This window comes from Cygnus olor, chromosome 12 (assembly GCF_009769625.2).
Source record: "Cygnus olor isolate bCygOlo1 chromosome 12, bCygOlo1.pri.v2, whole genome shotgun sequence".
Classification (NCBI taxonomy): Eukaryota; Metazoa; Chordata; class Aves; order Anseriformes; family Anatidae; genus Cygnus; species Cygnus olor.
The window spans coordinates 11024826-11052566 of record NC_049180.1 but is presented as its reverse complement, the minus strand read 5'-3'; the positions used below and the strand labels follow the sequence as shown (position 1 = coordinate 11052566).

Below are 27741 nucleotides of genomic sequence, written 5' to 3'. Positions count from 1 at the left end.
ACGCTCCGCCTGCCGGCGGTCCCTCAGGTGTGCGCGGCGCGGAGCGGAGCGGGGCAGAGCGGGGCGGCGCAGCGCTCCCCTCGCCCTCCGGCCCGGCCGCTACCGCCGCCGCCTCCCGGGCCCGTCACGTGGGGCGGCGGCGCTGCAGCTGCGGTCCGTCCTCCTCCACCTGCCCCGCAGCGCCGGCCGCGGCCATGGGGCTGCGGCGGGAGGCGCCCGCCCCACTGCCGGCTCCCCGGGCGGCGCGGCGGGCCGGCCCCGCCGGCGGCTCGGCGTAGAGGAGAGGAGGGAGCGGAGCTGCCGCGGTTCCCCCCTCCCCGCTCCCCGTCGCGCTGAAGGGCAGGCAGGCAGGCGGCGACCCGCCATGGAGAAGGCAGCGGCCGCGGAGCTCCGGCAGGGCGCGCTGGCGCCGCTCACCGCCATCTGCCTGGGTGAGTGAGAGAGCGAGCGAGTGAGCGCCGGGGCAGGGCCGGCAGCGGGGCGCTGGGGGCGCCGGCACCTGCGGGCCCCGGGGTGTGGGGAGCACAGGGGGTCGTGTCTGGGCGTTCCCCCCCCCGTGTCCCCGTCCCCGCTTCCCGCAGGGACTCGGGTCCCTCCCGCCGGAGGGAGCCTGCCCCGTGCCCTCGGCCGCGGAGCCCGTGCGGTAGCCCCGCACGGCGCTTCAAAAATAAACCCAAAAAGTTTAGGCGCCGCCGGTGCCTCCGGCAGGCTGGAACTCGGGGGCGGGCAGCGGCTCCTGCCCGCGAAGCAGGGCGGAAAGGCGTTATTTCCCTCGTCCCCTGCCGTGCTCCGCTCCCCTCCCGGCCGCTCGGAGCCAGCGCTCCCCGCCGAGCAGGTGTCGAGCGGCGGCGGCGCGATGAGACGGCTCCCGGCTGCCGGGCTGGCAGCCCCTGCCCGCACCCAGGGGGTTCGTTCATCGGGCTGGAAGCGTTGAACGAGCCGAAGAGAGGCCGTCCGGAGGCACCAGGGCCGGGCACAAAGCGGGAGCTGTTGGACCGCTCCGCTCCTGCCCCAAGTTCCGGTGAACCTGAAGCGCAGCGGGGCTGGGGCTGCCTGCGGCTCTGCCGACAGCTGGCTCCGACAAACTGCTATGGCTCGCGGGAGAAAGATGTGCAAAACCCACTGCTGTTCGCTAAGAAAGCGGATTAGAGTGCATTTTTAATAATCCCTGAGATAGGTGGTGTCCCTTATGTAAACCATCGGAAACGGGTGCCTGTGGCTGGGCTGCTTGCTCTGGTCTTGTACAAGTTCTTTTGACATCAGTGCTTGCCTCAGAAAAGGTAGAAAGTTAAAAGCTGCTCTGGTTACTACAAATATATCTATTTTGACTAACGGAAGTACAACCTAAAAAGCTGTCTGAACTACTAAGTTTGAACAGGGGCTGTAGCTGCTGTTACTTTTCTGCAGAGGCTTAAAGGGATGTCAGAAGTGTGTGCAGCATGAGGGTAATGCCTGCTGTACTGTTTATTCAAAGTTAAGGGAAAGATAAAAGTTTCAGCCATTTCTCTGAATTTCTTAGGTGTTGTTTTTTTCCTGTGGCCTGGTCGGACCTTTGTTAAAGCTTTTGTTATTTAACAGGAATAGCACAATTGTTCTAAAAATGAATAATATATGATTATTGAAGATCATGTGAATTCCAGAGTTTAAGTGAAAGAGTGCTTCTTGTACTTAGCAGTGGGTAATGTGCAGTTGAAAGTTTGCTAGATTTCTGCTTTCTATGACTTCTAGAATTTCACTGTCTGGCTCTTCTTTTCAGCTGGAATGCTTTATTCCTATTCCTTGCACAACTGACAGTAGTGGAAGTTGAGAAACATGAGAGGTGGGAAGCTTGTCAGGTATTCTGCTTCAGCCAACCCTAAGAATATAATAATGCTGCCGCTTTAACTATGTTGTGTTTTACTTCCTGCTTGTCTGTCCCTTCCAGTTGTCTTTACTTTTTTACTTTTTTTTTTTTCACTTTACTTTTAGTTCCTGCCCTCTTGCTTCTCCAGCCCTGCTTTACTTTTACTTTTTGTTCTCTCGGAGGCTTTATGTGCTGTTTGGTGTCTGTATAAACGCGCTGCCACTGACCATTGCTGTGTGTGACCTCAGCTGTACACTGCTGCTCCAGAGACTGGAACTGGGTTTGTTGCAACTGTTCTTCCGTAAGACCATTTCATTTCTCATTCTTGAGAAATTCTGGAGGGCATAGAAAGTTACCTAACAGGGAAATGATCAAAACAGCAAAGTCAATGTCTGTCCTGCTTGTGGGAAAAGACAGGTAGCTGTCATTTGGTTCAGAGGCGCCAAGATGCAAATTTCTCTTCTGATACAAATAACTGCTTTCCCAGCTGAAAACTTCACCCTGGCAATTACTTAGCAATCCAAATGAATGGCACAGTAAGTTTCCTACATGGAGTTCAAGCCAGCTGAACTGCTTCTGTTCTTTTCTTGCTTTCCTGTAATTCTACCCAACTGTTATGAAAAAGAGCACCTAGAAAACTTTCTGGCATACCCCTGGTCTCTCACTGGTTTTGTTTTGATGGAATTTTAATTTGACAAGAGGTGAGAAAACCAGCAGGGAATGGCTGTTCTTTCTTTTGGGCCTCTGAGAGCTTCAGAACATGCTGGTTACAGCACTCGTGCAGTTTGAGTAGATGATGGTTTTGAGTGAGACCAAGAACGAGGAAAGCAGATGTTGGGGAAAGTACCCGATGTGAAAGACCTTTATTCTGAAGAACTATTCTTGACTGCTGGCTTCTTAGTGTAAAGGAACTTGAAAATGAAAGGAAACTTGCAGTGACAGCCAGTAGATGTTTTGTATTTGCATAGGTGAAAGAGCATTTCTGGGGGGTGTCTTTTTTTCGTTGCATGCCAGGCCTGGCGTGCAGTGCTGCTTATAACTGTCTTGCTGGTGGTGAGCTAGGGCTGCTTGTTTAGCGGTGCTCAGAAGAAAGTACCGTGGCTCTGAGTCATCTGGTTCCGTGCTGTCAGGCCCTTGTCTTCATGCTGCTTATTTCTGTTTAAAGGGCATGGGTGCCCTTGGTCAGGCTTGTGAGGGAGCCTCCGCTTGGGAGCTCGTGTTCTGTTACCTTTGGGAGGTTCGGGTAGGAAATGTGGAAAGGCTGCAGGATGCCACTAACAGACCCTGGCATTTCCATGCCTCTCAAACAGTCCCTTCAGTCCTGGCTGTTAACAGTGTTGCGGAGTATATTCCTCTACTTTCTTTGGAGCAAAATATTTTAATTTTCGTAAAATCAAATTAGCGACTTAACCACTGGTTAATTTATTCTCAGCCTTTATGACTAAATTACTATGGTTACAGGAGTAGCGGTGCTTTAATACCGTGTGAGGAAACAATGTGTTGCCGTTACTGCTGCGATCCCAGGTCTGTCACGTGTGGACTCGCAGCTTTGTCACAGAGCTGACTTGGGAAGCAGAGCAGGAACCTGGGACAGGACCGGGGGATCGCTCCTAGGTGCGCTTGCTGACCTGCCGGAGCGAGCTGGCGCTGCGAAACAAAGGAAATAATTACATAGCACGTTGTCATGATCGTGTAACAAATGTTGCTGGTCATTAATTATGTAATAAAATCAGTGCTATTAAGGTCCTTTGAACATAGTGTTAATGCATATTAACACAAACCTGCAGCTCGAGCCTGGTTCTTCTCAAGCCACAGCGTACGTATGCTGTTATTCAGCTGCTGTCCTTCCCTTGTGTGCTGCTAAAAAGCTCCTCCATCCTGCAGCTGTTTAGAAGGAGCTCCCCTTGTGTTTGTGGTGATGCCCCCTTGCCAGTAACATCGTTCCTCTGTGAACGGTGGCACTGGGAGCAGTTGTTTTCTGCTTTGTAGGGCCTGGCCTTGGCTGAGGTGCGCAGCAGTCTGCGTGCCTGCCTGCGTGGAGCGCTTGGAGCTCTGGCTTTGGGAAGGAAAAATTGTGGACATCCAGGTGTAAGCCATGGCACAGGTGCTGCAAGCATCTCAGCTGCAGGAATTCGCTAACAGAGCGAGTCCACAAGTGAGTGAAAGCCGCGCGTGGACTACTCGCAGTGGCAAGCCGAGGGTTGGCTTTAGCTTTTCCACTTTCAGCCCTTGAATGCTAGGTACTGTCTTTCTCCCGTGCTGGTTTAAGTCCTACCAGAAGGTGGTCGGAGCAAGGGACGTTGTCTTGTGATGTTTGGGCAGTGTCTAAGACAATGGGGGCCTGTATTCAGGCATGCTGCTCTGGTACATAAATAGTATTAATTGCCAGTAGCTTCCCAGTGACTGTTGGAAACAGGGCCAGTTTCTGTTTCTATTTTCTCCTATCGTTCATTTTTTAATGATTTTTTTTTTTTTTTTTTAACTAAGTGCTTGCTGACAGATCAGCTATAGAAGGATTTAGGACTTAACACATGCAAAATAAAGCCAAAGGGTGTGTCTGGCTGGGATGTTGTGAATTAAGTTTTGGTAACCTTTTAAACCTTTCTAATTTGCTTTAACATTTGTCATGTTATTAATAAGCTGTCTGTGTAGATTATGGAACGCCGCTGAGATGAGAGCAGTTAGTGAAGTGCACTGTAATCATTAGAGAAGTGCCTTGAAGAATATATGGGGAAACTCTATGGAAGTACATCTTAATACGGAAAAAAAAATTTTGGCAATCTTATCAGATCACTCTAATGATACATATATTGTGAGGGGAGACATCCAAGAAAAGAGTATTTAGAGACTAATTTGTAAATCAGATGTGCATTGTAAGCACCACCTTATCCTATTTTGATTTTGCCAGTGGACCTTTTTGAAAACTTCATTGCTGTTGTTTAGTCAAGTTGATCATATTAGCTTTTGCAGCTTATTTTCAAGGTAACATTTACCTAAGAGGAACAAACTTTGCTTTATTCAGAGGGGATGTATTTAATTATTTTCCAGCATTTAAGCAGGTAAAGTAACTAGCTGTGATTATGAATGTTTTAGTGTAATTGTTCTTCTGTCTTCCGCGATTAAAAAAAAATAACAACCCCACAAAAGACAAGAGAGAGGATTGGCAGTTATTTCTGTTGGTAGCATATTTGACAGATACTAAACTAACATTGTATGTTGCCTTCTTATAGCCACAGTGAAGGATAGGAGCTGATTTATGTGAATTTTCAGTGTAGATAAGCTAAGTTCTTGTTGGAAGACTGTGATATATTTGTATTAACGCTGCAGCAAACACTTAGAAATGGTTGACTACTAACTGCCACCCTGTGCCACTGGAACTTGTATAAACATTATTTTTCTGTCTTTACACAGTGAATCTCTTCTTGACTGGGAAAATAGAGAGTGCTGTTACCTCATTAGGTAAGACATACTTTTCTTATTTGTGTTTATTGTTCTTTTGAAGTTGTTACTGTTTCTTTGCCATGTGAAGAGGTCTTTAAACAAAACAGTATGACCTTTGCTTGAGAGAGAGTAACGGTGACATTTCAGGAAGCTCAGAACTTTGAAGTCTTGCTGGACTGGTTATTGGACTCCATCGGTGTCACTGTGCTAGAAAAAACTCTTAAGCTTGAGGCTAAGGTCACAGTATGTGCTGATTTGTTTGGGGAAAAATCTGTGTTTAGGAAACATGCCTGGGAATATCAAGCTGGGGACAGTGGCCCATTCCCTGAGGAGCTAAAACCAGAATGTTAAAAATGTCTCATGAATCTCAGAGTGGAAATTCAACCAGAATCATGGCACTGAGTGTAATTTTCTTCTCTATAGCAGTACTGTAGCTTACTAACATTACTGGAGCGTTATAATCAGGGTCCTCTTAGTGATAACGGTCCTCTTGTGCCTGTCAATCCACAGTCACGTTGTTAGACATGCTTTATGCCCGAAGAGGTTGTGACTTAAATTAAAACAGAATAACCAAATATGGGAAATAGGAGGAAAGGAAATGGGAAAACAAAAATAATTGTAAGGCAGTGGTTTGATTAATGTGGGAATTGGAGCATGCCAGTCAACACGGGGGTTTGAGAGAAGATTTAAATCGGGAAAGGGTTGTAATTTTGTGAGTAGGTGACTTCCTTAGGCTTAGCTTGAGGGGAGCTTGATGCACCACATAGGACATTTGTTGTTTGCAACACTGTATTTCCATTCCTTCATTGGAAAAAGTCCAGAATGTGACCTATGTCCCAGTCTGTTCTGCCTGAATTGTTCTTTGCTTTGGATGGAGTCTGGCATCCCTTGGCTGTGTGGTATATGGGTTTATGAAGTGTAACTTGAGTAATTATACAGTGGCTGACCTAGGCTGGTGGTACTACCTCAGCCTGAAATACGTAACGCTTCATCCAGTGGGCACTTCTGCTTTCTAATGCTGATCTTTTGCTAGAAACAGAGTTGTAATGTTTCACTTTTATTCTTTTAAGTATAGGAAAACCTTAGAGTACTGTAGCCTTCATGTTTTCTTGTCCTGATACAGCTTTGAGTTATTCTGTCTCTTGGCAGTGTAACTGGAGCAGGGTGAAAAATGATCATAAAAGGTCATTGCAACAGTGTGATTCATGTCCAGCTTCTCTTACCTGTGCGGTGGAGGATAACAGGTTAGTATGGTGCAGCTGTAAGGTAGATAACCCTGTTGGGAATCCTCTTGCAGGGGGTGTTCCTCAGGAGCCCTGATAAAAGTGGGGAGGGATATTCGCTGTCCTAAGCGTGCCCTGACAAAGCAGCTATTACAGATTTGATCTCTACAGTAAGGCATAGCGGCGTTTCTCTTCCGAAAGCTAGTAATAGCAGCAGTAATGAGTTCTGCAGAGCATGGGCAGAGCCACCATCTCAGCTGCATTGTACGATGACTTCAAGCCATTAAAGCTGCTGCTGCTGGAAGGGAGCAGCCCTCCCACTGTGTCCCCTTCCCCAAGCTCAAGGTGAGCCAGTTGAGCCTGTAGGACCAGCGGAGCGCCAACTCAGGTTTTGTCAGACCAGCGAGTTGAACCCTCGGGCTGTGCCTTCACCGGTTCTGGGCTCAGGGGCAGCAGCAGCCAGCTGTGAGACTGGAAGAAACAAAGGGGAGTCTTCAGGCCTTTCTGTCCTTACAGTTGTAAGGGGGCCGTGTTACCAACGTGTGCAAGCACTCCTTGAGGGAGCACTTAGAGAACTTAGGGAGAGCTTTCTGCCAGCCTTGAGGCAGCTACTAGGGAGGGAGGCGTTTGTTGCCAAATGTTAATTTTTCAGAGAAAGTTCCTTGTGGCAGGTGCAAACCATCCCTTATCCTGGAGCAGATGGTTGGGCTGTGTCATCTGTGACTGGGGCAGACCCTGGGCCATCACAGAAGGGTGCAAAACGGCAGGATTTATTTTCTGCTGGGGTCATCTGAAAATTTATTCCTGCTCAGTTTAGTAACCCCAGCACAAACTGTGCTGTCCTCTGGTGGAGTTCAACGTCTGTTCTGTTATAGTTACTTTTGCAAAAAATAAGAGCGATGTTATTCATGCAATGTTATGGAAACTTTCTTGGAAGTTTTTAATAGCAAGAAATAGTGGCATATTTAACTAGCGGGGGGAATTTACTGCTGTTTACAGTATAAGAAATCCATTTAATCATTACAGAAAGAGCCTCATTAAGATTTATGTCTGCTTGACGGAAACTCTGAACTCAAACCTCTTCTGGCATTGAAAGTTTTTTTTTTTTTTTTTAAATCTATAAAAGATTCATTATTGTTTGTCTTCAGAATATGTATATTTTTAAAAACCATCTCAGTAGGATTTTGGTGAGTTGGTTTGTGTGTCCAGGGATTGGTATTTTCTTACGTCATGCTTTTTCAATACTCCAGAACGTGGAAAACATGAGCTGTTTTGGGCTTTCTGTAATCTGGGTTTTCAGTTTGTTTCTAGGTTTGTGCATAAAGGCACAAACATTTGTTGTAAAAAAGTTGTCACTGTTCTTGTGCATTGTCACAGATAAGACCTTCCGAATCCAGGAGAGTGCCTTTCTATTTAGAGACTTCCCTTTTCCTTTAGATGTTTTGGCAGTTTGAAAAGACTTTTGTTCAGTTCCCTTAAGGTATCCCACTGTCATGCTGAAGCCCAGCGTACTAACACAATAGTTCATGCAGGTATGTGGTTCTCTGTGCTTCATGGCCAGGAACTGAGAAGGGAATTGAGGCTCCTACATGGACACTGAAACCCCAACAGCATCAAAATGTGCCCTTGTGTTTTTTCTATTTTCGTGCCAGCACCGAAGGCTTTGTTTATTGCAGGTTTTTCTTTCAAAATAAACCTGTCATTTATGTAGGTGAAAGAACAGTCGCTCTAAAGCAGCGTGCGAATGCTTCACCTTGTCTACCACACAGCAGTCCATGCACAAGGAGGAAAGAGGCAGAGACAACTCGTTAGGAAGGAGATCTATTGATCTACTGCAAATGCCATAATGATGTGCATTGATGGGAAATGAGAGGCATCAAAGGCATATGGCAAATGAAGTGAGGTTTGGGTAGACAGAATAGTAGTTCTCTGTGTGTGTTCCCTCCCCAGTTTGCCCCAGTAGGTTCAGGGGACTACGCACACATCCTTAAAATAGTGTAAGTATGCTTCGGCAGTATGAATTAAATGTAGTGGTCCATTCAAATGAGGAGTCTTCATGGGAGCAAAGCAGTTGTCCTTTTAATTTTGTGTAGGGTGAGTCTGAAATACTTGTGTGTCGGAAGGGTAAAACCATGAGAAGATACTGAGCAACAACAACCACTGCGGGATGAACCGCCCAAAGTGGTATGTGGTGTGAGTGCAGCCCTCACCATGCTCATGGCTGCAGATTTTCACAGCTACAATGCTGCTGTTAAAATAGAAAATCTTTTTGTTTTATCTGTTTTTCTTTTCGTGTCCCATGTTTGTAGCGGATGTGCAGTGTTAGTAAGAAAAAGTGTCTCTCACTGAGAAACTGTCATGTTGCCTCAGATCCACCACCTAGGAATTAGGGAACTGTACATTGCTGCAAAAGAAAAAGCTGCTAGTGACATTCCTTAAGAAAATCTGGGATATGTCAAATAACTGTTGGTCTTTGTAAATGCATTCTAGAGCTCAGGAGCAAGTATTTAGGAAATAAAGGCTCTGCTAAACTTCAGTGATGAATGTGAGTGAAGGTGCTCGTGTGGAGTCGCCAGTGTGTCGATGGCACCTCCTCAGATAGAAGCTAAAATGAGCTTTGTGTAGCTCTTGGTTTTGTTCTCTGCTCTGATGCATACACTGTCAGCAGAGGCTATTAATCCAGAGCAGTGGTTGGTACAAGGGGAACAGAAATATTTGCAAAGCTGTGCTGGAAGCCTCTGGATATAGTGCTGCGTGGTGTGTTTGTTCTGTTGGCATTGTGCATAGTGTTTCCTTCCCATTGAGAAGTTCTGGTAAGCTGGCAGTTATGAAATGCAGTCTTCCAGCTCCTTTATGTGGTTGCTAGCTCTAGGTCCTCGCATGCTGCTACTATATGTTTATGCAGTGACAACTGTGTGGAGGAGCACATTTGAAGGCCTGAGTAGGCTGATATGGTGTGTGTAATGAAACAGATCAAGAATGCAGTTGAAAAATCCTGTGGATCTTATATTTGCTTTTATAATTCTGTAATTGCATCTTTGTATTTTGTCAGTGTCTAGTGTGGAGCCTCTCTGGTTTTAGAAATGTGCTAACAAAGATTTTCTTGTATTTTTTTTATAACTGCTTTACAGCAAAATATTTGTTTGGAAAATAGCTGTTTACTTGTGTCTATGTATTCTGTAAGTTTCTGTGGTCTTTGAAACTAGGAGGAATTATGTACATGTGTTTCAGTGGAATGCCCTGCTTGGAGGGTGAAAATAATGGCTTTTTATATGTTTTGCCTCAGGTAGGTTACTCACCTCATGCTTTTTATATTCCTGTGGCTCTCACTTCAAAAGTGCTTACTGTGAACAAACAGAGTAGTGCCAGGCACGGGTTTACCAGGGGGAATGCTGCAGCCGGGCCCTGGCTCCATCCCCAGTCGGGTGCTCTGCAGGCAGCCCTGCACCTGCCTCCACTGCAGCTGAGCGGCTCTGCCAGCAGAGCTTCACCCCTTCCCTCCAGGGCAGCTGATCCTGGTCCTGGCTGTGGATCAAAAATAATGTGTTTGTGGCTGAATTTTTAGCAACGCTGCAAGTCTGTGATTTGTGGCGTGGTGTGTTCTCTGTGTTGTGTCCTCATACACATGTCATGTGTGTGCATGAGGAAACCTCAGGTGTAGGCATCCTTTTCTTCATCGGCACCTTTTATGTCTGTGAGAAATGGAACTTTTCAAAAATTGGAACATTATGCTGCAATCCACAAGTCATGCTCTAGATAGTCATTTGATTTAAAAATAGTTTTAAAAATATATTTGGAGAAGGTTCAGAATAGCTATTGCATTACACAGAATTTCCCCACTTGTAGTCTACTGAGAGTACATCTTCCCAGCAGAAGAGCCTTCCCTCTTGTCCTTGGAACATTTCACTTTCATTTCTGAATTGCTTAATTACGAATTATTAGTATTTGATGTAGCTTTAATTGGTCTGCTCTTTTCCATAGGAAGATCTGAAAGGACTTTGAAACTATAGAGCTCTATTTAGCCCTGTTTGCTGCTTTCCCTGTCTGGAAAACTTCTGCTATCCGTGGGAGTTCAGAAAGAATTTAGAGTACTGAGGAATTCTCAATGAAAACATTTGACGTCAGAGTCGAGTTTACACTTTCTCTTCTTTTGCTGGGGATTTTTTTAACCATTACAAAGTCTTTGGGTCTGTCTGTTAGGAGAATGAATGATGCGGCCAGGAACAGGCTATAGGAAAAGGAGATTCTAGGTATTTACACTGACTGTGGATCTTCTCCAGTCGGTGAGCATCATACCCAGGCTTTTGGGAGCTGGTTAGAAGGATTTCTGTGTTACATCCTCTTGGCAGATCCATGCAGTAATATTGATTGTAGCCTTTGGTACATTCATACAAGGTTATTGATTGATCTTGCATTGAAATGCAGGTTATGCTTACCTGTGCTTCAAGTGGATGTTTTAATTAAAAACTGGGGCAGGGAAGAAAGTAGTAAAAGGATGAAACTATTGACTCTCATTTGTCTGCAATCCCCAGAAATTGATGAAAGCTCTTGTAGCTAATGGGTGTTGTTGATTAGGTGAAGCATTAATAATATTTTTTCCCCCTTATTAACAGCTGCTTGCAGTGGAGAACTTGAACAGCACACAGAGAGACGGGGAGTCATCTATAGTCCTTCTTGGCCACTAAACTATCCTCCAGGTGTAAACTGCAGCTGGTACATTCAAGGAGATCGAGGAGACATGATAACAATCAGGTATGTTTTGTGATATTCTGTATGGATAACATTGCTTTGCTGAAATGAAACAGCATGAGTTCTTATCTGATATACCAATATCAGAGTGTTTGTCAGGGCTGCTGAATGGTTGGAGGATGGAAGCTGTACTTGATCACACTGGAGCATGGTTGCAGGTTGCCCACCTGCATTTTAGAAATGTTCCCCTATCTTGTTTTTGTGGGTTACTCCTGACATCCGTTATTATATATGCAAGTCATTTGTAGTCTTCTAATTTATTGATCTGCACAATACCTGTGTGAGATTTCATCCACCTCTGATAGATGAGGAGGTGGGAAACAGTGATATATTTACTCACATTAAGTACTCACCTTTCTCTTCATTGCCTATAAATAGGAATAGGTGAAAGCTATGAAATCTGGAGCAGCCTCAGCGGGGTGTGGTGTTAAGATTCTTAGTTCAGTGGGATGTTTAAGATTCTTACAGCAAAAAATGGCTTTTTCTGTAATGTCTTGAAATGCCGCTGTATTTAATTGTCAGATGAAGATAATCATTACTTACTGTTACTTGTTAACCAAAAGACACATGCTTTTTTGCCTAATATTAATTTCCAACAGAATTAAATAATAGTTAGAATTTGTGGCACAATTTCAGCCCTTTATATAAAAATGCTGTTCAGAAAAGATGAGAATGTATTACAAATGGTTTGTTAAGAATTTTTAGGCTATAATATAAGCATAGTGTGAATTCGTTTAGTTTCATTGGGCTAATTGTAGTATCCTTCTCAAACCAAGAATGGCTTATTTAAAAAAAAAAAAAAAAGAAAACCTAGGAAAGGTTTTTTGATTTTTTTTTTTTTAGTACTGTTGTATTTGACACCATCTGCTCATTCTTTGCTCAGCTGCTTAAAAGGACTGCAAACCTCTTCAACTGCAGATGCTCAGCAATTAAAAACAAATCTGCCACAGATGGAATAATAGGAGGGCTCCACCATCCGTAGTTCAAAATAGGAACTACTCATCAAAAGTAAGGAAGTAGCTACCTGCCAGCATTTGAGATCCATAAATAGAAACACGCTTTTAAACCCCATTGAATTGTATTGGACTTGGGGAATTTGTTTCAAAGCAGAGATTGTTGGAAGCTCTGAGGAAGCATACAAATGAGACACAGGACTTGGCTCTGGAGAATAGTACTGCAGTTTATGCTATGAAAACGTCTCATAGCTCCCAGTCAGAATTAGGATTCTCTTCTGCAAGTGTGGATGTGATAGAGGCTAAAAAAATTGAAGGAAAGCAAGATGAGGAAACTGGTAATAAAGCGTACACAGTTTGAATGTGTGCAGCAGCAATATAGTTTTGAAAGATTTCTTTTTAATGGGTTTGTTTTCTGTCAGTGGATACACAGCCATATCCTGCCCTCATATGCACATGCAAACAATGGGGGCTATGTGTTTACATCCTAGGGAGTAGTTTGCCTTGTGGGTAACAGACGTGTTGTAGTGCTAGGTTTCTGACTATAAATGTACTTGGAATGACTCACTCCAGTATATGAAATGCAAAACATTACAGCATCTGAGGATTTCTTTAGAAGGATGTAGCCCTCATAACGCCAAGGACGTAAAAGCAGGAGCTGACTTCCCTAGGCTAGCATGATATAGGTGAACTGGCAAACAGGGTTCAAATGCAAACGTTTTTTTCCTCTTGGGGAATGCTACGCTTCTTGTCCTAGCACTGTGCTGATAGGAGCATAAAAGAGTAGCTTTTCTAATTTTCCTAGGAAAATCAAACACATTTCTTGTGATAAGATCTGGATTTTGACAGGTTGTTTAAAAATAATAAAAAAGCAAAAAAAAGCAAGCTACTGCCTTTGTGTTATGTTTACTGAATGCATTTCCCTTGATCTTGAATTCTCATTGACAGTAAGACAGCAATGTTATATAAGCAGCATATTTGGGATACAGCAGGAGTCACTAAGAGATAAAATTGCAGCTGAAAGTAGTTGTGATTTCTAAAACATTTGCAGTCAGTGGTCATTTTTTATAAACCTGTTATTCAGCAGCTTTTAATAGAACGGTACCCAGATCTAGATGTGGACGTAAGATGCTGTCATCTGTGGACATGTGTCCTTTAGAAGCTTTGTTAATATCTGCCTTTCATGTTTGTATTGATTTTCTTCATATCCTCACATTTCCATGCTTACTGTTTTGCTTTATAGTTTACTTTTTTTGAATCCTTGGGAGAGTCTTCACAGGAACAGGAATTATGTTTTCTCTTGTTTTTATCTTTGTTAATTCTGCACGTTTCCCTACTTTCTTCCAAGTGCGTGTGTTTGATAGAATCATGCTGTAGAGATCAGAGAATTAGCATGTAGCTACTATTTTCTAGAACTATATTGTGTCACTTTATATTCAGATAAGCAGTCTACTAGTTATTGTTTTGGAAACTACTCAATTTTTATCTCCTTTTCTCTAGTTTTAGGTCTTATTTTCACAGGGGACTACATAAAATCGTGGAAGATGAGACAAAGATGTCATATGCAGTAACTACCTTTTTGGACTGTCCTTTACAGGCTTTATTATGTGTATGTTTCCTCACATCTGAGAAAAGGATTGTTTTTGTTTAGCATCCGATTCTTGCAGTTAACACAGATGTGGGCACAGTATAAATGAATTACTTTTTATTATAGAAATTTATGGGACTGAGAGTAAAATGTGCTCCGTGTTCAGAATTCAGGATAAGAGTAATGAGAAGTGATCTACTTAGTGACCCACTCAAGCTGTTTCTTAGTAATTGAGGGGGGAGATCACCTTTGCTGGCTTTCAATTCAGTGATTTGCATCATTGGCTTTGGAAAAAATACCATCTGAGCTTCAGGTTCTGAGTAAAACCAAGGCCTGTACTTGTAAAGGCTTGATGGTCTGTATTTATACGACAAATTCAAGGGACTGCTTTGTATTTTACTTACTGAACTTACAGTGTTTCAGAATTTGACATTAACGGGAAACACTCGTGACAGCCATGCATCTAATTAAGTTGCATGGGCTCAGATTTTTGAAGAAAAACAGCCTGTGTCTCCTGCCCGAGGTTACACGATTGGTGCTTGGGAGTGGGGAGCAGAATAGAGCTTTCCTGACTTCCAGGGCCTTGTGCTTCAGTGGTTAAGCAGAAGTTTTTAATGAGCCAATTAAGTCATCAGTTGTTCACAGTCTGCACTTGCTGTGAGAGGTTGGCAAATAGAAGTAACTTTTCTTGCTTAATTGGCCAGTCTGTTTTATTTTGGGACTGCACTCTACTGATCTACCCATAATATTTATTCTCCAATTTTTTAATGAGTTTAGGGGGCCAAATCGGACTTTTTTTTGTTCCTACTTTCATTCAGATTTTACATCTGCTGAGCCTTCAGCAGTTTACAGTTTTTTGTTCGTATTTATGATCATCCCATGTGTGTCTTTTTACAATTAAGAGTACTTTTTTTTCCCCAGCTTTAATTTGTAGTTGCTCATGCTTAAATTACTAAGAGTGGTAGGGAATTTCTTGCATTATTTATAGAAGTACTTTTCTTTTTCTAGCTGCTATTGCTCCTTTCAGTGCAGATGGCAAAAAGAGCTTAGCTCTGTTTAGCATTAGTTTTGCAGGTGATGTGTTTTTTTTCTTCCTTACAGAGCATAAATGACTATTTATGATAAGTTGGTTTAGTGCAATTCTTTCCAGAAATGTACAAATACTTGACAGTTAATAGGAAAATATAATTGTAGGCTACTGTTGCTTCATTTGAGTAAATTTGTAGGCTGGATCTGATATGCAACCAGTCCTGTAATTCACTGTAAGTTCCTGGAGTCCTGCTCAGTGTGGGAGGTAACTTTTTTCAGTAACATACCACTGAAAGAGAAATTAGATGATTTTACCTATTTCTGCTACTCTGTAAAAGCAGATAGTGCTATTTGTCAGTTCACATTAAGTTGTTCTGATACTCAGGGTTTGAATAATCCCAATGTTTAATGGACTATTCTTGTACTTCTGTATACAATTATTTTTTTAAAGGAATTAGGTGCAGAAGAGATTTTCTCCCTTACTTCTACTCTACACCATCAATCATGGTGTAGATGGCCAACTGCTGGGCTGATCCTTTTGGCAGAAAAATTTGCATTACAGTTTGAGAAAGTTCAACTGAATAAGTAAATGTTCCCGTGCTCTATTTTGTGGGTAGCAGGATTAAATTATTCTTCAGAAGACTGTAACAGCAGCACTAGATCTAATTACAGATGATGAAAGAAGTGGAGTAGCAGAGGTTGAATGCATGATTCAGAACTCTTAGGTAAAATAAATCAGTGAGCTATTTAATGTCAGATTAATATGGGAGAAACTTCTGACACAAAACCTTGTTACAAATGGGTTATAAAGTGAAAACCAATTTGCTGTATTTCTATATGCACTCATTTGTATACATGTTGTTTCGTATTTTGTCATAAAGGAGTGGTTTTTCTTGGGAGGTTGGTTGATGGCTCAGTCAAATATATTATGTTTTTGGACTTGCTTGAAATCACCGTCAATTTGTACGGGGCAAAATTGGCTTCCACTGACAACAATATAACTTAAAAGGATGCTGGTGGAAAATTGTTATAGAGTGACAATGCCTTAATCAAAGAATAATTTGTTCAAATAAGTCTGTTGATTATAGTCTGTGTGAAGTAGAACAATTGTTTTGACTTTGCTTTTGCTGTCAGAAATTTTATAACTGCTACGGCACCTGTTGTATATAAAACTTTACATCAAAACTAGAACACTTATATTTCAGAGAAATTGCATTTATTCAATGGTGTTTCAAACTTTTAGGCACCATTGTGTGTTTAAGGAGCTTACTACTTTTAGAGAAGAGGTCATTCTTGTGAATATTCTGTATCACTGCTTTTTAAATACCAAGGCATTTGTTTCAGTAACTCATGCATCGTTCTGTGTTGGTCTTTTCAGAGAGGCTGTTAAAGGTGATACCTTCTTGCAAGTATATTCTGCCTCATCACCCATGTACTCAGATGGTTTTGTGGCTAAAGCTTGGATTTCTGAGTGGAGAAGTTTGGGATTCTGTTCTGAATCTCAGATCCACAGCTGATGCTTGGGAAAATCAGTTATCCTCTGTATGCCTGTGCCTTTACTTCAGAAAATGAGACTAAAGTTTATTCTTCATCCTCACCTCTTCCTCATCCTTCATAATAAACTGTCGTTCTCCTTTATTAGCAGTGTACAATACGATGTTCTCAAGGTGCAAACAGATGTATTGTTGATTATTTACAAATACAAGCTCTCTGGATATATTGCTCATTTGCAAAAGAGATTGTGAACAAGGCATGCCAGTGTAGCTGACTTTTTTTTCTTCCTTATTGTGAATCTTAGAAGTGTTAATCTTTTTCTTTTTGTTCTAGGAAAAAGGTCCACATTTTAAGATGCAGACAACTTCTTATATAGGCAAATTCTCCTCTGGGTTTGATGGATACTTACCTGCAAAAAGTAAAAGTAGCTCTTTTCAGCAGAGTGGTGAAAATGAGTGAGCCGTGAGACCTGGTGGGAGTGCTGGGAGCTGGGCAGGGTAGGCGAACAAATTGTTTAGCTCTGTAAGGTTGTTCCTGGTACATCTGAAATCTCTATAGAAGATCAAAAGATGTAGTAAATGATCTTATTTGTCTTGCACAAGCGTGAGTTTTTCTGGTTATCCCCCCACCCACCCAGTTGTGAGTTTCCATTACTTGATTTGGTGACTGTTCCCTTTACTTACAAATTTTGTTGGGAAGATAGATGTTTCTAATACTTGCCAAAAAAGTCTTCATGACAAGAAAACCCTACAAATAATTCTCCAAGTGAATGATAGAAACCCTTTTTAATACTGAAATAAGTTAAAGAAAGTGAAACCACTGTGGTAGCTCATTAAAGCTGTCTCAAATCTCTTGCAAAAGACTTGAAGTGGGAAGCAGTAGTTTCACAGCTGCTTTGTGTAATTCCTTTTCATGCTGTGGTGCCAGTTTGTACACTTGGTCATTAAGAAGTTTTTGCAGAATGCCTGGGACAGAGGTGTTCTTTAGTTTACCTTTACGTGGTTGAATACTTCAATCTTTTTATTCTGACTGGAGTCATCTAAAGCTTCCTTGCAAAATCTGCTGATTTCAAAAGCTTGATGAGATTGCTTATAGCAAAGAATTAGGTACTGTGGGAATATTTCTCCCAAGTTGGGAACATACATAGAGCATTATAGAAGAAAAAGAGTTAGAAAAGAGGAAGGACAAATTTGTGTCTGACAAGTTGTTGGACATCTTTTAATTTAACGCTTTCAGGGCTCTCTTACTTTTCAATACGTTCCTGATAGCTTTTTTGTGTGCAGAGTTTCCAAGTTGGTATATTTTGGCAGAACCTTCAGGTGTGTGTAGGCTGGGACTCCTGCTTAAATGAATTAATGAATTGCCTAGATCACACAGTTGCTGTTCTTTCCCTTTCACCATCAAAGAGCAAGATCTGGGAGGCATTTACAGCCTTTTGTAAATACCCCGCGATAACAGAAAATTATCTTCTGTTTATCTTTTTCAAATAATTCCTCTTCTATGTTGGTGAGAAATCCTTTGTGGAAGAAGATCCCTATTTTATAGCAGCTTTTCAGTCTTTCTACTTTTCTTTCCAGGTCTTTGCATCAAGTATGCACAGACTTCTACCAAGTTAATTGTGTGTAGCTGAGTTATGTGAAAGAGGAACAAAACACATTTCTAAGTGTCCTGAACAGTGTGCCCTTTCATAATGAGCTGTGCTTCTCTGTGCAAAGCTATTGTCACTGTGGATTACTGAATGCAAATGTAATCTGTTCCATCAGACTGAACAAATACCCCGTGTGGTTCCTGAGCTACAGGTTAGGGAGCATTATTTGTTTGTGTTCGGTGTTCTGCAAACAGTCGGGCACCTCGTTGCCCTAGGTAAGCTGCTATTGATTAGCCATTGGGCTTGGGTCAGCAGAAGAGCTGGATGCTTGACTCCGAAAGGTTATAGGCTCATTTGCTCTGCATTTGCATTCCCAGAAAGGGAATATTTTAGTCTAAAGTAATCGTAAATAATGGTAGAGTTAGAGAGACTTCGTTCCATTTGCACTGCTTGCTGTTCACATCTCTTCTTGTCTTCTCCCTGCTTATCCACAGCTTGGAAATTTGATTTTTGTCTCACTTCTTTGTCCCCTTAGGGTTCTTTGTACTGCTCCCTATTGCTCTTTTTCCAAGACAGTAGTTTTCCATTTCATCCCATTGTTTAATAGATTTTAAGCTCAGAAAAACCTGAAATGATTTAGTCTGTCTTCCATATAATGGATTTTGGACTTGTGCTTTTACTTGGATTGGCGTTTTAGGAAGCAGTTTTGTTTAAAGGCTCTGGGTGAAAGAGGATTCATCCTTTCAGCTTTTGGAGCCATGTGGCATGCTGTTTATGCCATTGAGATGGGTGCTTTTCCAAACTGGGGGAATTTGAGTGCTATGTTTATATGTACTCAAGATGTTGTAGGTGTTTCATTATCTTTGAATTTGATTTCTTTATGTCAGCATTGCTTGGTGCAGAAACTCAACTGGTACAGTCTGTTTTTTTTTTTTCTTCTCTGTTTAGTTTGTTCCAGATACATGTCTTTTGTTACTTGTTTTCTTTTGTTCCTAACAGTTTTAAGAATTTTGATTTGGAAGACTCTCAGAAATGTGCAGTAGACTGGTTGATGATCGGCCCATCTTCCAGGAGAGAGGAGTACAAAGTGTGTGGATCTTCCATCCCTCCATCTTTCATCTCTGCAAGGGATCATGTTTGGATATTTTTTCACTCAGACGCATCAAGCTCAGGACAGGCTCAGGGATTTCGCCTTTCTTATATTAGAGGTAAAACCTTACAGTTTTGTTGGCTTCACTTATACTCTTTTTGGTAAAATTTGAAGACAGTAGTGGTTTTTTGTTGACAAGATTCATGTGCCAATCTTGATGACTGTGTTAGTTAGCATGTTAACAATATTTTTTCCACTTAGCTTTTAACAGCGTTCCTGAAGTCTGCTGGCCTGACCGACTGATTTGTGACACACAGGGGTGTAGGCGTTAAAAAGTGACATCAGATGGTACCAAAAGTTTCAATACTGACTTTTTTTCTCCTTGTCCTCTTTCACAGGAAAGATCGGTCAGGCTGTGTGCCAGTCAGATGAATTCCACTGTGCAAACGGAAAGTGTATTCCCAGTACTTGGAAATGTAATTCCATGGATGAGTGCGGGGATAACTCGGATGAGAGGAACTGCACTGTCCCTCCGACAGAGCCTCCGTCCAGCATCTGTCCCTCAGGAACATTCCAGTGCAGCGTAGCCCACTCCACTAAGTGCTTGATGAATGAGCTGAGGTGTAATTCCATTAAGGACTGCAGTGACGGTTCAGATGAAGACAATTGTCCCGATCTTTCCTGTGGCAAAAGGCTGGGTAATTTTTATGGATCTTTTGCTTCCCCAGACTTATTCCGTGCTGATCACAGCAGATCAGACCTTCGTTGCACATGGTACGTGGACACACAAGATAATCGGCATGTTTTGTTGCAGTTTGATTTACAGTTAGGCTACAACGACTATGTAAAGGTGTATGATGGCATTGGAGAGAAAGGTGATAAATTATTGCAAACATTTTCGTATCACAATAATAGGCATTCGGTGAGCGTGGAGTCATCAAAGGGCCAGCTCACTGTCTTGTATCATGCCCGCTCCAAGAGCACTGGCCACGGGTTCAATGCAACCTATCAGGTGAAAGGCTATTGCCTCCCTTGGGAACACCCCTGTGGAAGTGATGAGGAGTGTTTCACGGACAAGCAGCATTGTGATGGCTGGTGGCACTGTCCAAATGGCAAAGATGAGGAGAACTGTCCAGCTTGCCAGAAGAATGAGTACCCGTGTGAAGGAAACAGTGGGCTTTGCTACTCAATACTTGACCGCTGTAATAACCAAAAGAACTGCCCAGATGGCTCAGATGAAAAAAACTGCTTTACATGCCAGCCAGGAAACTTCCATTGTGGTACAAATCTGTGCATCTTTGAGACTTGGCGCTGTGACGGCCAAGAAGACTGCCAGGATGGAAGTGACGAACATAACTGCCTGGTGATCGTTCCCAGGAAGGTCATCACAGCTGCTCTGATCGGGAGTCTTGTGTGTGGCCTGCTGCTGGTGATAGCACTGGGTTGTGCATTTAAATTATACTCTCTGAGGACCAGGGAATACAGGTAAGCATCTTGTTTTTATGATGCTTTAATATCTGGGATTTTTTTTTCTTTCAAAGAAAAGAAAGTCAATTGTTAACTGGGGAATTTGGAAAAAACTGTGAAATCAATCAGAGAAATTGATGACAATTAAGTAGTAGTCACCACATTGGGCTTAGAGAAGAGTAGTCAAGATTTTCAGAAGTAGGGGAATATTAGCTCTTTTGTCATCTATGGGAAATACGTATTTATTGTGCAGCCTGGCAGAACCTGAATCTAAAACAAATCAAACCGTTCTGAGAAATTTCCTTCCCTGCCTGTGCCTGTGTTTTGTATGTTTGTGCAACTGTGGTTTTGCCCTTTGGGAGAAAGTCATAAGGGGCTTTCTGATGCCTGTCTCTCATCACATGCACTAGCTTTGTGCCATGCTGCTGACAACATAGTGTTTTCAGCACAGTGTGCTTTTTGTTCTCTCCTGATCAAATGTGCCTGATGAAGGAGCTGGAAAAAGCCACCGTGCTATGTTAGGAACCTCTGGACCTCAGTTCTGGCAGGACAGCCACAGGTCTGCAGCTGCAGGCCTGACCATTCTGTGTGCTTGTTCCAGTCCTAAACGTTGTATTTTCCAAAAATAACCTTTGGGTCCTTGCTGAACAAGTTAACTCTTTTATTGGAGTAAGTGAACAAGTTAACTCTTTTATCGGTGTACGTTTTCCAATATGGAAAACCTTCAGTTGCCACAGACTCCAAACCGGGACTGCACCAAAGTACTTGCTGATTTGATTTGCTGTTACTGTTATTCCTTTTGTTTATTTTAGCATCCTGATACGATTGTCGTGGAGCCCAGATAAAGGTTTGCCTTTTAGCTGCTAGTGCAAAGCCCTCTGTGCTGTTTCTGTGCATTAATGTGAGGGGAGGCAGGACAAACTGACTGCCCTTCTGTTTTTTTTTTCCCCACTGTGTTTTCATTTCCAGAGCATTTGAGACACAGATGACACGACTCGAAGCAGAGTTTGTGCGGCGAGAAGCTCCACCTTCCTATGGGCAGCTGATAGCACAAGGGCTCATCCCCCCAGTTGAAGACTTCCCTGTGTACAACGCATCACAAGTACGGAGACAGGAGTACCAAAGAACTTAGCAGTAGCCAAACTACTATAAATTAGATAGAATTGATCTGGAAGTGTTTTCTTTGAATAGGAATGAAGCTATGCTAATTATATGGAAGTGCTCTTACAAAAATGCATGTTTTACTTTGAGGTAAAGAACCATGGTTGCATATCTTGGTGCTGTGGATAGTTTTGAACACATTAAAACGCGTTTGCTAGGGAATAGCAGTGAGATAAGGACATGCTGTTTTGCTGTATATCGAGAATGAACCAGAGATGGAGGTCAGAAAGTCAACAGAAGAAAAGGCTTTCCAAGCTGAAACTGTAAAACTGTCTGAAGTGATAAGAAAATTCTGCAGTTATTTTTCACTTAGAAATACATTAAACTGGGAAAACATTAAGTTATATTTCACTGCTGAGTTCTCAAAAATCTTCCTTGCCCCATCAAAAATAACCCACTGTGATACAGTTCCCAGTGTGATAAAGCACCTGTAGTTTGTTAATCAGTTGTAGAAGTATTTGAGTTAGTCTTTCTTCTCTGTTGTTGTCATCAGGTTTTGAGAATCCTCTGCTTATTGCTGATGACAGAGGGCTCGGTGGCTGTAGTCTGGTTCTTTGGTGGTGACCTGATAGCAGGTGTGGAGCATCTTACTAGGCAAACAAGTAAAGATTAAGCTCATTATGGACACTCTTTAAGGATGAGTGTTTTGGTAGAGGCAGAGCACTGTTAATGGTTCATTAAAAATATAAATTTAACATGGAGGCACGTGGTTCAAGCCTGAGAGTTCTGGTAAGAGGGAGATATTAGTGAACAAGCCTTAGGAGAAGTCTTTTGAGTGTGTGTAAAATCAGTTTCTGTCTGTTACAGGCCTCTGTGCTGCAGAACATCCGAACAGCCATGAGGAGACAGATGAGACGTCACTCGTCAAGACGAAGCTCATCTCGGCGGCGCCTTGGCCGACTCTGGAACAGACTCTTCCACAGGCCTCGGGTGAGAGGACAGATCCCACTCCTGACACCTGCCCGCACTTCACAGACTACACTGGGTGATGGAATCATTAACCATGCTGAAGGGACTACTAGGAGTCCTCCACCTTCACCCGAGGGACCTAATTTACAGGCAGATGCCCATGGCCACGCCAGGGGCCTACAAGAAGCTGGATGTAGCAGCTTGCAGTCAGAGACTGAAATCACAGAGCCATCACCTTCGAATGTCTTACCGAGTACTTGCACAGCTGTATACGAAGAGCCTGAGACTGGACATGCTGATAAATCTTTAGGTGCTGAGACCTCTGGCAGTGAGCTTAAGCAGCCCAGTAAAGTGGATTCAGGAAAGGCTTTCAGAGATCCTTTGTCTGAAAGTGTTACAGAAACGATCCATGGTGGGTCAGCATCCAGAAGGACTGTCCCAGAGGGCAGTAATTTAAGTAGAAGTCATCCGTTGAGTGAAGAGCCATGTAGGTTACCCTTAAAAAAGTGGGAGTCTGCTTATTCAGACAGCCCTGTGAATGTTCATATCCAGGTCGATGGACAAAACCGGTGTTGCCCTAATTCTCATCGGGAGGGGCCTTTGGGTATTCATGCGGCTTGTTGCCATTCTGTGGAAGTGCCAATGTTAGAGTCCTCAACCCCCCTCTCTGAAATCAATACAAGTGATGATGAATCTTTACTTGTTTGCTAATAAAGTCTTTTGTTTTGGCCCTGTAAATTTTGTAACTTCATTGTTTATATGACAGTGCACTTTGATTTTAGGTCATCAGTGCTCTCAACTTTGCCTGTCAAAACCAGTGTGCTTTAATCCCCAGGGAGTACAATGCAAGACTAAATGGGACAGGTTTCTGTCTTTGTTGCTATTCCTGAAACTCCAGTGGGGCAGAAGTAGGCCAGTATGTGATGTCAGGGGCTAGGAGAGCGAGAATGTGCCATTGCAGGTTGGAGGCATCTCCATCCTCTGTTATTTCTTCTGTGCGTTTATTCACTTTGCATTCAGGGAATTTGTGTTTCTTTGCTTTTCAAGTGGTCTTACTGAAATCAGCGCTCTGTTGGAACCTGGGGCAGGCACCAGATGTGACTATGAGTACTATACAAGAAATAACATCGTCTTTTTAGACATCATAATTTAACTAAAGTTTAATAGTTTTAATTTAAAATATTTAGAAGGTAATAAAATCCTTTGTAGCTCCCTCTTTATAGAAGTTTGTTTCCTTTGCCCCCTTCCAAAATGTTTTGATGGCCATATGTACCTTGAAGTATCCACTAAAACCAAAGTTTCTATGTAGAGTATGCAGAATATCAGGTTTCCTATCTGCTACAACTGTAGTAAGAGATCAGCAGTGTTCAGTACAAGTGGAGTTCTTTGAACCCCATTTGCAGCAATATTTCTTTTTTTATGTAGTCATATGTTCATAGTGATGTTGTGAAGGTTGAAGAATTGTTTGCTTTCTCCTTGCCCTCTTTTTCCCCTCCTCTCTTCTGTCCTTCTGTTTTCAGGGACTTTTATGATTTATATCACTTTGGTTGTACCCTGAAGGTTAATGAGGCTTCACAGCTCCTGTTGGCCACAATAGGAAGCACTGAGCACTTGGTAACTGTCAGCATCAGACTCTTTATTTTGTAATAAACTCTGCTTCACAAGTTTACTTATAAATCTGTTACCTAGGTGCAACTGTATATTTTTTTTTAAAGAGGATTTTAGAGGTTTGCTTTTTTTTTTTCTTTTAAGAACTGAAATAGGTCAGTGCCGGTTTCAAAGCTGACACTGTGTGGATTGCATGCTTCTTTAAACTGGTGCCTTTTTCTTTTTTAGAGTGCAATTAGAAGCAAACAAGTTATTTACTTGGAAGAAGGGTGACATTGCTTAATCAGGAGTGACCTGGTGCAGAATGAGAGCTGGTTATGGTGTGATAGTTTGGCCTCTCAGCGATGGATAGGATGCAGCCATGAATTGGTGTTGGCCACACTTCCCCATGCCTTTACAGAAGCTCTGCTTCAATCCCTGGTGAGGTAGTGACAAACTAAAATGCTATATATAGCAATTAACAAGGAAGTTATTGCTGCTGCTCCTCTGTAAATATCTGAGTGCTCTGATGCCTGTTTATTGCTGTAGGAATTCAAGTTGCCCAAAATTAATAACTAAACTTGTAAAGCTGAGGTAGACTTTGGCATCTGAATAAGTGGGCTCTGCTGTCCACAGATCCTCCTGGCTGCAGCGACACACAGGCTTTTGCTGTGAACAGTTCAGTTTACACTGAAATGTCAAAGATGTTTCTCTTTTAAATGGGCTATATTTTGCCCTGAATCTTTTGCTAAGAACTCCCCTTGGGAGTGCCTTAAAACAAGGAATAGGACTTTGGCTTCATCAAAATGTAATGTGGGAGAATTAAATTGATTTTTTTTTTTCTTCAGTTGCAAATTGGTTTCTGGTGTGTGTGTCCAGAGGCAGAAGATTCAAAGTCTGTAAGAGCATAAAAGGGATTGTGGCAAAATGCATAATGAGTAAGAGCTGTAGTTACACTAAATAAGTACTGCTAACTCATTTTTTTCCAAGTGCTTTTGTGATCAGAATTCATTTCATCAAGGGAAATGAAGCTTTGAAAGAGATTTTAATAACATAGCATTTGTAAACGTTTTAGGTGCGTTACACCTTTGCGAGGCCATGTACTGTAGTCATCACACTGCCAGAGTTGTTTGCATCAAAGGGTAGAGACTTCAGTGTCTTTTTTTTTGGTAATTTAAAACACGCAAAGTTGTATTTGTAAAGTAGTAAACTTAATTATAATGGGGAGGAAGATTATATTTCAAGGTTGTGATGATATGAAGGACCTTCAATTAAGTATATATTTAATTGTGTTACAGAAATGTATTTCTATAATAAAATCATTTTGATCATACTATGCCTTAAATGATCACCACTGTAAGGCTCTTAAAATTGAAAAACATTGAAATCTCAGAGCTGAAATATATGCTTCAAAATACTGCTATATTCTGGGAACAACCCTGAACAGCTACTACTGTTTTTTATTTTAAGATGTGTAACTTAACATAATTTCTTACCTATATTGTGGATATTTTGCATACTGATCCATTTGGTAACTCAGTGGAAATTTCAGTGAGAAGGTTTTATTTTTAGAAACTTACGAAAATCCAGGTTAATGAAAATTTGATGCTTGAAGTGTATAGAAATGTTCACAGCCATCACTATTGGAACTTACAGCCTTGCTTAGATGAGACGTACAAACCTGGTGCTTTTGTGAGCACCTAACTTTTGTATTCTGCAATACAGTATTCTCTCCTGGCTTCTCTAGCTCATTCCTTGGAGTCAAGAGCTGCAAATATGCAGAAGAAACCTGCACATGTGTGCTGTGAGCACGAACAAGTGCATCACAGTCTCCTGAAATGTAGATACCTGAAGGAAACCACAAAGTCTGCCTTTTCTCCAGCGCTTGTAAGCATTAAGCAGAGAATTGACCATCGTCAAAGATCACCCGGTTTCTGTTTCATGTAAGCTTCCTCCTTATGTTCAGAACTTACTTAAAAAAAAAAAAAAAAAGTGGAAAACTGCTACTATGCCAGAAATGTAAACAGGAAAATCTCATTGTTCTATTTCTTTGCTCAGTGGAAAATATCATCACACTTTAATGACTATACAACCTAATTAGCTAATACATTTATTTTTCTTTTCTAAATTTTAAGAATGCTTTTCTGCATTCTTTAAAGATTTTCATAGAAGGGAAACAAAATATTTAAGATTTTTTTAAACAAAAAACATACAAAACTGCCCTGTCCGAATTCCCTCAAGAAAACTTCCTAAGAAAACCTTCTATTTAGACAGGAATACCTAAACTTTTCCTTGATCTAAGAACAAAAGCTGATAGGCAGCATGAAAGGAAAATATGCTCTCTGACATTAAAACATGGGGTGTATTTCTGTCTGAAATTTTGGCACCAGCTTGTGTATGACTCTGTGACATCCCTTAAATGTACTTGTTTTTTTTTCTATTCTCTGCTTTTTTGTTTTGTTGTTGTATACATTCACTGAAATACGACATTTTACTGTAATGTATGTACAGGTGTATGGTTCAGGTATGGCATCATGGTTACCAGTGTTTGCTGGTTCCTGGACAATGATACTATCTGAGTAAGATGCTGGGCATCATCATACTTTGCTCTTGCTTTTGATCTCTTAATTTTTAATAAAACTCCATGCGTCCAGATACTGTGGGTTTCTGACTGTCACTTGAGGGTGCTTAAACTGTAAACGCTGCCAAAGACTTGTATGTTGAGTAGGTTATGAACCTTCAGTGTGAGATCTAAAGGTCTTTTTTTTTTTTCTTGGCTGTGTACTTTTTGCTGGTAGTTGAAGCTGTGGACCTGCATCGCTTTTTCTAGCTAGTATGTGTGAAACCTTACCACTAGCAATTCCCTGTTGTATACAACTGTCTTTAAAAGACATATACGTGTGCCCCAAGTAACAAAACACAGCCCTGAAGCGTACAACTGGTTAGGTGTTATTACAGGGGTTAAAAAACAAACAAAAAACCTCAAACCATTCCTAAAATGTAGCACTTCATTTCCTATAGCTGGGGGCTGTGCTTGTTTTGCTGATGCTTTCTCCTCCCCAGCTTTTGCTTACATCTTTGGAGGGAACCACTGGTTATATCCTGCTGCTTTTTTTGGTATAAGGTTGGGGACTGAGTTGTTTTGTGTTGATCGAAATTTACAGGCTTGGAAATCTTTACCTGTATAGGAGAGAATTGGACAGACTTTGTGGTCCTCCAGATTTATCCGTAGTCATGAGGCATGGGAGGACACAGCTTGATTTGGAGGGACAGTACCACCTCACCTGGTAGGAAGTGTTTGCTTTGCTTCATCATGAAGTGCTGATTCAGCTGCAATGACAGTGGCACAAGCAGTAATACAAACCTAATAACTGAGGTAAGCAAGGCTGAAATGAATATAGCCCATAAAATGGAAATAAAGTAATAAATGACACCCGTGCACTTGCAGCAGTGTTTGTTGACAGCCTGTGTAGCACAACATATGTGTCTTCTGACAAACCAAGGAGTTAACTTGAAAAGCCTTAAGGGATTTATGTATTTTTTTAATCTGACTTTCGAGAGAGTGCGCTGCTTTTGCTTATTTAAGATTTTTGGTCTTCACAGGAAGCAGCTTTAATCT

At 41.9% G+C, this 27741-nt stretch overlaps 1 protein-coding gene across 3 annotated transcripts; it reads left to right on the top strand.

The window, feature by feature from the left end:
- Positions 1-26777, top strand: LRP3 (LDL receptor related protein 3). Of its 3 annotated transcripts, XM_040571470.1 has the most exons (7): positions 1-431; positions 5255-5302; positions 11121-11259; positions 18908-19116; positions 19397-20483; positions 21435-21567; positions 22434-26777. In XM_040571470.1, exons 1-7 carry the CDS (start codon positions 365-367, stop codon positions 23244-23246), a joined length of 2496 nt encoding a protein of 831 aa, XP_040427404.1. In that variant the 5' UTR covers positions 1-364; the 3' UTR covers positions 23247-26777. The 3 variants fall into 3 exon arrangements, with proteins under 3 accessions (XP_040427404.1, XP_040427405.1, XP_040427406.1); XM_040571471.1 differs by lacking the exon at positions 5255-5302 and having other exon boundaries at positions 292-431; positions 22434-23268; XM_040571472.1 differs by lacking the exons at positions 1-431; positions 5255-5302 and adding an exon at positions 10665-10790 and having other exon boundaries at positions 22434-23268.
- Positions 26778-27741: the final 964 nt, after the last annotated feature.

Coding starts and splice junctions, on each gene's coding strand:
- LRP3 (XM_040571470.1), top strand. CDS start 365: ATGGAGAAGGCAGCGGCCGCGGAGCTCCGGCAGGGCGCGCTGGCGCCG. Junction 19,117..19,396: donor TCGCCTTTCTTATATTAGAG/GTAAAACCTTAC, acceptor CCTCTTTCACAG/GAAAGATCGGTCAGGCTGTG. Junction 21,568..22,433: donor CTGTGTACAACGCATCACAA/GTACGGAGACAG, acceptor TGTCTGTTACAG/GCCTCTGTGCTGCAGAACAT.